General features: G+C 62.8%; 3 protein-coding genes across 3 annotated transcripts in view; 2 read left to right on the top strand and 1 right to left on the bottom strand.

Annotated features, from left to right (window-relative positions):
* Positions 1 to 2,810, top strand: part of EMIHUDRAFT_457794 (hypothetical protein) — a gene marked incomplete at its 5' end in the record, with an annotated part of 6,744 nt that extends 3,934 nt beyond the window's left edge. The window contains 7 exons of the mRNA XM_005776702.1: positions 110 to 288; positions 802 to 849; positions 1,070 to 1,116; positions 1,198 to 1,243; positions 1,616 to 1,702; positions 2,051 to 2,140; positions 2,401 to 2,810. Coding sequence (XP_005776759.1) covers positions 110 to 288; positions 802 to 849; positions 1,070 to 1,116; positions 1,198 to 1,243; positions 1,616 to 1,702; positions 2,051 to 2,140; positions 2,401 to 2,685 — 782 coding nt within the window. The remainder of the gene's footprint in view (positions 1 to 109; positions 289 to 801; positions 850 to 1,069; positions 1,117 to 1,197; positions 1,244 to 1,615; positions 1,703 to 2,050; positions 2,141 to 2,400) is intronic.
* Positions 2,811 to 5,187: 2,377 nt separating this feature from the next.
* EMIHUDRAFT_430351 (hypothetical protein) lies at positions 5,188 to 6,285 on the top strand (the record flags this gene model as incomplete). Its single annotated transcript, XM_005776701.1, has 5 exons — positions 5,188 to 5,449; positions 5,517 to 5,688; positions 5,758 to 5,824; positions 5,896 to 6,053; positions 6,119 to 6,285. The coding sequence occupies exons 1-5, from the start codon at positions 5,231 to 5,233 to the stop codon at positions 6,283 to 6,285; spliced, it is 783 nt and encodes a 260-aa protein (XP_005776758.1). The 5' UTR covers positions 5,188 to 5,230.
* Positions 6,286 to 6,712: 427 nt separating this feature from the next.
* EMIHUDRAFT_115982 (hypothetical protein) lies at positions 6,713 to 7,690 on the bottom strand (the record flags this gene model as incomplete). The annotated part of the gene is made up of 1 exon (XM_005776700.1): positions 6,713 to 7,690. One exon carries the CDS (start codon positions 7,688 to 7,690, stop codon positions 6,713 to 6,715), a length of 978 nt encoding a protein of 325 aa, XP_005776757.1.
* Positions 7,691 to 9,278: the final 1,588 nt, after the last annotated feature.

The raw sequence follows: 9,278 nt of genomic DNA, 5'->3' as shown, positions 1-9,278 counted from the left end.
AGCTTCACCGCCCCAATCTCGCTGCAATCTCGCTGCAAGGCGCGTCCCATATCTCCCTTACCTCTCCCCATATCCCCCCATATCTCCCCCTATCTCCCCAAGATCCCCCCCGCCCCTCTCTCTCTGCCAGGCTCCGTCAAGCTACGCATCCGCTGGCGCTCCGCAGCCGCCGAGTGGGCCGAGGCGAGGGAGGCGGCGCTGGCGGCGGCGCGGCCCCTCCCGGTCCCGGTGCCGCCCTCCTCGCTCTCGTCGCGAGGCGTGGTGTCGGTGCGGCTCTTCTCGGCGCAGGAGCGGCACATCTCGGCGACATCTCGGCTCGACATCTCGGCTGCATCTCGGCGACATCTCGGCTCTTCTCAGCTCTTCTCAGCTGCATCTCGGCGACATCTCGGCGGCATCTCGGCTCTTCTCAGCTGCATCTCGGCGATATCTCGGCGATATCTCGGCGACATCTCGGCTGCATCTCGGCGACATCTCGGCTCTTCTCAGCTCTTCTCAGCTGCATCTCGGCGACATCTCGGCTGCATCTCGGCTCTTCTCAGCGACATCTCGCCGACATCTCGGCGACATCTCGGCGACATCTCGGCGACATCTCGGCTCTTCTCGGCGCAGGAGCGGCACATCTCGGCGAAATATCTCGGCTCGACATCTCGCCGACATCTCGGCTGCATCTCGGCGACATCTCGGCTGCCTCTCGGCGACATCTCGGCGACATCTCGGCGACATCTCGGCTCTTCTCGGCGACATCTCGGCTACATCTCGGCTACACCTCGGCTGCAGCTCGGCTCTTCTCGGCTGCAGGAGTTGCGCGGCGCGGACGCCGACGGTCTCTCCGACCCTTACGCAGAGGCGCGAGAGATCGCCGAGAGATCGCCGAGAGATCGCCGAGAGATCGCCGAGATGTCGCCGAGAGATCGCCGAGAGATCGCCGAGAGATCGCCGAGAGATCTCCGAGAGATCGCCGACCCTTACGCAGAGGCGCGGCTCCGTCAGCAGTCGCTGGCTGCGGTGTACTGGACTCACTCCGACTGCCCTTCTTCAGCGCCTGGCTGCTGCTCCTCCCTCCTAGGTGCGGCTCGGCAGCCGCGGTGCTGTCCGCTCGTCGATCTGCTCGAGGAGACGACGCTGGATTTGGGAGGGAGAGGCCTTCCCGAGGCGTCTGTGTCTGAGTTCCGTCTCTGACCTCTGGCCTTGCAGGACGCGCGACCCGGTCTGGGACGAGACCTTCTCCTTCGGCGGGGAGGTGTGGAGATGTGGGGAGATGCATGGGGAGATGTGGGGAGATGTGGGGAGATGTGGGGAGATGTGGGACGAGACCGTCTCATGTGGAGATATACTGGGGAGGTGTGGGGAGAGATGCGGAGATGTGGGGAGATGTGTGGAGATACATGGGGAGATATGGGGAGATGTGGGGAGATATGCGGAGATGTGCGGAGATGTGCGGAGCTGCGGAGATGTGGTATGGAGAGATGTGGGACGAGACTTTCTTCTTCGGCGGAGAGATGGTGCAGCCGCTGGCCATCAGCAGTGGCTGCTAGTTTGCAATGCGTGGGCTCAGGTGGCGCAGCTGCTGGCCGAGCCGCTCGCCATCTCCCCATATCTCCCCATATCTCAGGTGGCGCAGCTGCTGGCCGAGCCGCTCGCCATCTCCCTCTACGACAAGGACGCGTCACGACTCGACAGAGACGACTCGCTCGGCAAGGCGACACTTCCTGGACACCTCCTAGACACTTCCTGGACACCTCCTAGACACTTCCTAGACTCTTCCTAGACACTTCCTAGACACTTCCTAGACACTTCCTAGACACTTCCTAGACACTTCCTAGACACTCCCTAGACACTTCCCAGACACTTCCTAGACACTTCCTAGACACGCTCGGCAAGGCGACGCTTTGCCCTCGCCCTCGCCCCACCACCTCGTTGTGTGTGTGTGGAGACGCTCACCTCGCCTTAGCTTTGCCTAGCTTGGGCGACTCTGGACCTCTCGCCGCTCCGCACGCGATACCCACAATTAGACTGAATGACAACTACATCGGTCGACTGTACTCAGGCGACTCTCGACCTCTCGCCCCTCCGCACGCAATACGCGGCGGCGCTGACGGGCACCGTGCTCTACAAGCGATCCCAGCCTCGGGGGCAGGTGTGGGCTCACACGCGTCTCTCTCGGCTATGCCTCTCGGCGATCAGCGGCACCTCGGCGACACCTCGGCGACACTTCGGCTGCACCTCGGCGACACCTCGGCGACACTTCGGCTGCATCTCGGCGACATCTCGGCGACACTTCGGCTGCATCTCGGTGACATCTCGGCGACACTTCGGCTACACCTCGGTGACATCTCGGACATCTTGGCGACACTTCGGCTGCATCTCGGCGACATCTCGGCGCCATCTCGGGGGCAGGTGCACGCCGTCGTCTCGTGGGTGAGCGGCGAGGAGCCCAGCGGCGACCAGGCGGGGCAGCAGCAGGCGGGGCAGCAGCAGCCGCCCTCTTCTGGGGGAGCGGCGCAGCCGCCGCCAGGGCTGCAGGGTCTCCGGCTGCCAGCTGTGAAACTGCCGCCGCGGCCGGCCAGGCTCTCGCTTGGCCGGGTGGGCCGGCGGCAGGCTGCGTCGATACGTGGCCAGCATGGCGCGAGCCCCGACGGGTCGGGCTACAGCCCGTCAGGGGGGTCCGACTTGGCTGTCTGAGAGGTGTCACATTCCCTCGTGGCCGCGCCCCCGCTAAATAAATAAATCCAACGGACACCTCTACTAGGAGATGGGTAAAAAGAAACGGGTCCCCGCCCGTGCGATCTTAATGCTTGATTTAATGCAGGGTTCTCGGGTCGGGGTGCGGGTGGGGCGGGGTTGTGGGATGGGGATTGTTGGGGTGGGCCAGCCAGGGAGCACAGTGCATTGCCGTCGCGAGTCGTACTCCTTGCCGTCGCGCATCAGGCCGAGGTCGAGCGAGAGATGGAAGCCCTTGGTCAGGGTCGCCAAGCTACTCTCGGCGAAGCACCTGCCTCGGTCAAAATACGCCGCCACGTTGGTGCCGTCGGCCTGGTCCTCCGCCTCGTGGCCGTCCGGGAAGGAGGTCAGCCGCAGCACGGGCGTCCATTGGTGGGAGTAGAGCGTGCCGAGGCAGCCCAGCCCCTGCTTGAAGAGCGCGTTCTGCTCCGCGGTGCGCATGACGCCGTTGGCAGGGTCTGGATGCTGGTGCAGCGAGCCGAAGTCCCAGTAGACGCCGAGCCGCGGGTGATGGTGGGGCAGCTGAGCACAGCCTTGAGCGCCCTTGCGACGCGGGAGAGGTTGGCTCCGCGCGAGTCGGGGTGGTCCTTGCTCAGCCACGGGTAGGAGAGCGTGCCCAAGGGAAGGCTGCTCACACTCTCGCTGGTCGCCTCGACGAGGTCGGCGAGGGAGAGGAAGGCCTCTTTGGGCAGCGCCTGGCGGCGAGTGAGGACGCCTCCCGCCTCGGCGTGGCTGATGATCCACTGCGCGTCGAGGAGGGCAACGGCGCCGCTCGCGAGGATTGGCTCCAGGGCGTCGCCGCGGAGCTCGCACCACTGCTCGTATCGCCTCTCCTTGCTCGTCGTGAAGCCCATGGGAGTCCAACCGCTGTTGAATGAACGTACGAGTATCACGCCCATCTAAAACAAAGAATGACGCTGCGAAAACGTGGCGAGACGAGATTGCACCGGCGAATGAGTCTGAGTGCCAGGCCCCCAATTTTCCTGCAAACGTCGGCAACTATGCTACGCTAATAGGGCGCCCGTCGACTCCCGCACGGTGCTGCTGCTGCTGGCCGACAATTCTAGCATGGCTCGTCTACTGTGGCTACTAGTCGCACCCTTCCTGGCGCCCGTGGCTTCCCACGAGGTGTCCCACACGCACCCCTGCGAAATCAGCAGCAACGTCGCAAAGGACCCGCACATCAGCTTTGCCCACGGCGGCTTTGCAGACTTCCGCGGGCGCAATGGCCAGCTCTATAACTTCTTCTCCGCGCCAGGCCTATCTGTCAACGTCAAGACGGAAGACGCCAGGTTTGTGCTCAATAATGGCCGACTGACGGTCGACGGCTCATTCATCACCGAGGTGCATGTAGTGGCGCGTGTGGGTCCACGCGAGACGGTGAAACTAGCAAAGGCGAGCTTTTGGGCCAGTCAGCTGATGGAGGAAAACTGGGGGTGGAAGGTGATCAACGGCAGCTGCGGCGTCGTCGACGACCGCGACCGAGGCCGTGCCTTCACCTTTGGCGCGCGTGGCTCCAAGAGATGCTACGAGCTCTCGATGGCTATGGACGTGGCGAGCGCGACATTTGCCATTGGCAACTGGACCGTCACCGTCCGCGGTAACCATGTTTACGGCTGGCTCTCTGGTCCGAGACACCGGGTTGACGTCGGGTTCAGCGCAAAGGGCGACGGGCCCGTCCGCTCAGTCCCGCACGGCATCGTGGGGCAGAGCTTCTCTTCCTTGGCGCCTCGCCACGGCAGGACAGACGAGTATCCGGATCAGGGCACGTTTCGAACAAGCGCCATGGCGGAGGGCGCCATCGAGGGCGAGGCGAGCATGTACGAGATGGCAACTCCGCACGCCACAAGCTTCGCCTTCTCGCGCTTCGATGACGCCCTCGAGAGCTCCGCTCCTTTGCTCAAACTCGGAGCTGCGGAGGCATCAGCGACCGATCGCACGGCCCGGTTCCCCTCGGCCACCACCGGTCGCTGGCTTTCTGAGGCTCATGCGCCTTGCCCGCCGCCAGTCGCCGCCTCTGGTTTGCAAATTGATGCTAAGCCCGCGCCGCCGCTTCCAAAGCCGGCACCGCCTCCATCGTCGCCGTGGTAAGGGTGGACGCGCCTACTACCTGCAGTTCCCTCGTCACCTCTCCGGCTGCTCTCTGGCAAGCTGCTCTCTCTTTTTTTCCCAAAAGGAGGGCTACACGACGCCATGCGTTTTGAGTGCGATGCGCCAGTAGGCGGGCATCGTCTCGGGGAGATTGAGAAAATCGCACGAGGAGTGGAAGAGTCGTCGCCCCATGCGGAGGTGCCCGTATGCTCGATTGACGTAACACCACTATATTCACGCCTTTGTGTGACGACGGCGTGACCAGGCGGCTCACCTGGCGCTGGTATAGTATGAAATGAACTCGGGGGCACGGGACGCGGCACAAAAGCTGCGTGTGAATATCTCGGCTCCAGCGGTGTACCTGTGTTAGTGCCAGTGCGCGCCAGTCCCGTGCCCAGTGTTGTGCGACGGAGTTATGCACGCGCTCGCTCTCGTCAGCCTGCCAGGCATCCTGAGTACACACACGAAGCCGCTGCCCGGCGTGGCGCGACCAACCGTGGACGCAGCGCACACGCCGATCAGCCTTGCCGATAGCGTCGACCGCCGCACAGCGATCGGAATCGGCGCCGTGACGGCGGGCGCAGCGGCTGCGCCCGCCTCGGCAGCGGACGGCAATACCCTCACTCTCTCCGTGGCGTGCAGCACTAAGTCGAGCTGTGCAGCACGGGAGCATCCTGTTGAAACCGAACCCGATGCTACAGGCGCTCTCGGACAGCGACGTGAAGAGTGTGGTCATCGAGCTGAAGCCGGAGTGGGCGCCGATCGGCGTGGAGCGGTTCAAGTCCCTCGTGCGGGAGGGCTTTTATGACGACGCGCGCTTCTTCCGCGTCGTTCCCGGCTTCATCTGCCAGTTTGGGCTTCGCCGGAGACCCGGCGCCGCTTCGTAGACACTTCCGAGAAACCTCCTAGACACACGGCCTCAGCTCGAAACGCGCTGGTCAGGCGCTGAACGCAAAGTACCGCAACGCGCGCATTGCAGACGACCCGGTCAAGGAGGTCAACTCTCGCGGCGCCGCTCGCTGATGCCGACACCGCCCGTCGGCCCACGAGATGATGTCGAGATGATGTCGAGGTGGTCAGGCACGCTCGTCTTTGCGACCTCCGGCCCGAACACGCGCACCAGCCAGATGTTCATCAACTACAAGGTCGACCTCCTCCTCGACCAAGCACCGGCGGAGCGCGGCGTCTGTTCACACGTCTGCGCTGTGAACAGGACAACCTCTTCCTCGACAAGCAAGGCTGTCCCGCGCCCCTCGGACAGGCAGGGCTTCGACCTGCTCTTATTCTCTGATGTTATCATTAGGCTTCGCGCCCATCGGGGAGGTGGTGCAGGGCTTCGACGTGGCGCAGGCGGTCTACTCTGGGTACGGCGAGGCGCCCTCCCAGCCGCGCATCCAAAAGGAGGGGAACGCCTACCTGAAGGAGGCCTTCCCGAAGCTGTCTTACATCAAGGCGGCGTCGCTCTCGTGATTACGTGTGAGCGCGCGCCTGCCCGCGCTGGGCCGCTGCGCCCCTCTCCAGCGTGCCGCGCGCTCAAGCCGTGTGCTACATGAGGTCACGTGTCTCGCCGGCGTGAGTCGCCTTTACGTAAGTTGGTAAGGTAAGGTAAATTTCTCCACACACACAAAGTGGTGCAGCCTGGTGGGGCAACGGGCAGGCGAAGGGGGCAGGGGGGGCGACCCTCGCATCTCCACACCCGGACACGGGCAGGAGCCCCACGGCATTCACGTATTTTCTCACTGTACTCTCACGCCAAGGAACCGGGCTTTATCTCTCTACCTCTTCCCCTTACGGCTCTATGAGCTCTTACGTCTTAGGCGTCTCGCTGCCACGGCCCGCACACACTGACACATCAATCAGGAACACGCAACACCTCAACACAGCTCAACAGCTAGAGCTACCTCTGCCGCTGGCGCGGTCCGAATGGGTAGAGCTTGGCGAGAACCGCGTTCCATATGGCGTATGGGAGGAAGGAGGAGATCGTGGTCAGCACGCCTCTCGCCCTCGTCAGTGGCGTGTCCTTGAGGCCTCGCACCTGGCGGTACCGCTTGCAAAAGGCCAGGAACGGCGCGTGCACCGCCGTAAACTCCGGAACGCCCTGGAAGACGTCGTACAGGTGCGCGAGGTGCGGGTACTCCTTCCATAGGCTCGTCGAGGAGGGGATGATCTCGGTTGTCCCCTCGAAGCACTCGAAGGCCATGCACACCTCCTGCAGCGTGGTTAGGTCGCCCAGGTTCAGATCTGCCACGCCGCCGATCGACCGCTTGCTGATTATCCTCTCTGCGTCGTCGAGATGCTCCCGCAGCTTCGACGCCAAGAGTGACTCCCTCCCTCCTGGCGGATCGAGCAACGATCCGACCAGGACCGGCACAATCCCGTAGTTCTCGCGCCACGGCATGCCAGGCGTCGCGGCGAGGCGGAGCGCCACCTGCGACTCTATGCAGAGATGCAGCGGCTTGGACCAGTCCATCCACTCGTCCACCGCCCGCCGCCTGGCAGGATCTCGAGGGTACCAGTGGTCGTTTGCCGGATCCGTGTTATACTTTTCAAAGATGTGGCGAGCCAGATCTCGAGACTCAGCCATGAACTGTCCGCCCTCCACGCACGCCGGGACCTGATGCGCGGGATTGACGCGCAGAAACCACCACTGCAGCTGCTGCCCCAGCGAGAGGTCAATCTCGTGAAATGTGGCCGGCGCCTTGGACAGCAGCGTTGTGACGTGCACCAAGCGAGCGGGCGGCGAGAAGAACCACTTGAAGACCGTGAGCCCTTCGCCTTCCACGCACGCCGGTACCGCCAGGCTCTTCCAGCCCTTCCAGAGAATGTAGCCGGCCGCAGCGGCACCGACAGTCAGCCTGCCGTCCACCGTGGGCATCGGACGGCTCTCAATGGCCGTCGTGGGTTGCCAGTGAAGGGGCCGGGGAAAGAAGAAAAACACGGAGGTGTGGATTCACACCGGCCAAGAGCGGGAGCGCCAGAGAGAAGACAAAAGGCAACATGTAGCAAAGCTCTCTCTAACGCCGCGGTCAAAAGAGACCGACGGACCTTGAATTTCGGCGGCGCCGAAATTCACACAAGACTGTGAACACACCCACAGGACGCCGAGTTGGAGTGCTGGGGGGGGCGACAGGGGGGACGTGGCCTGAGTGATGTGTACGCCCACTCAGGATGTGTGGCAGCCCGCTGGCTGTGTGTCTTGTGAGCTTGTTTGTGTCTGTGTGTCGCTCGTGCGTGTCGTCATCATCTGTCTTGCGTCCACCCATACCGCGTTGGTGTCCAGTCCGAGCCTGACTGTTCTTCACCTTACTACATACATATTGCCGAGTACAAGACAATACGAAGGGAGTGTACTCAGGCAGTCAGGGACGGATAAGTCAGAACATACTAAGAGCACCTAAAGGAGCAAGGCATAGCTGTGAAGTGGTTTTCCACTGACAGACCCTAGGACAGACCCCCTCGTGCCTTGGCCTGAAGGTGCCCATCCGATACTCGGGGAACAGCGACAGGTCATAGTGCAAACAAAGGAGAGATGCACTTGCTCGCATTATCAGTTGTATAGACGGGCTCTGTGGGCTCCTCGGAGGCGGAGCAAACCTCGGCATGTTACATGAAGCGCCCTTGCCAAAGGAACGCAACACTGGGAGTGAGGAGCACGCCCAGCCCTTGTCTCTTGGGAGGAGGCTGGGCCGCGCATGTAGTCAGAAGCAAGAACCCGGTCGGGCCCGTACGGTAAGTCATTCGTACAGGCCCTCGACCTGGGGCTAAGTGCTGCTGGGACTGAGCATGCGCGTGGGAGGCATAAACCTTGGCGCACCCTGGCCTCCAAAGTCGCGGGGTCTGCGTGGCAGGCAGAACCCGACCCTGAAGTACCAGAATCTAGCTTCTAGGGGCACGTTGCTTTCGGCAATGGCCCGCCATATTGGCGGTGCCACATACCTACGACCTCTGAAGCTTGCAGTGGTGCAGATGCCGATAGCAACGTTGAGGGAAGTTGTGGGGAGTTGACGGCACGTCGAAGTACTCGGTCACTAATAAATAAACAGCCAATGAACACACCAGTGAGGGAGGGCGAGACGATCGAGGGGTCCCGTACCATGCGGAACCGACCCTATCCAGTGCTCAAGTGCTCAATAAACAGCGCACGCACGAAAAAGGGTTCTTTCCTTTCTTCCTTCCTTCCCTCCTTCCTTCCTGGGGGTCCCCCCCCCCCCCCCCCTTCGCCTCCCTTGTACGCTTGGCCAAAGCGCGCCGGCGCCCCAGCGTAGAGGGCGTCGTGGGTTGGTAATTATAAAAGAGCATCGGATTCGGTGCATGCAGCGGAATTAAGGATAGATAGACCAGGCACGAGGAAATACGCGTACTCACCGGCCGTCCAGGAGGGGCGCCTCCTGCGATGTCGGAACCGATTCCGACCTGGGGCACCTCGCCGCCGCCGCCGGCACCCCGGCCGCCGGCACCCCGGC

This window comes from Emiliania huxleyi (genome assembly GCF_000372725.1).
Source record: "Emiliania huxleyi CCMP1516 unplaced genomic scaffold EMIHUscaffold_274, whole genome shotgun sequence".
In the NCBI taxonomy this organism is placed as follows: domain Eukaryota; phylum Haptophyta; order Isochrysidales; family Noelaerhabdaceae; genus Emiliania; species Emiliania huxleyi.
Note: the sequence above shows the minus strand (reverse complement) of the source record. Positions and strands in the feature narration are given on the sequence as shown.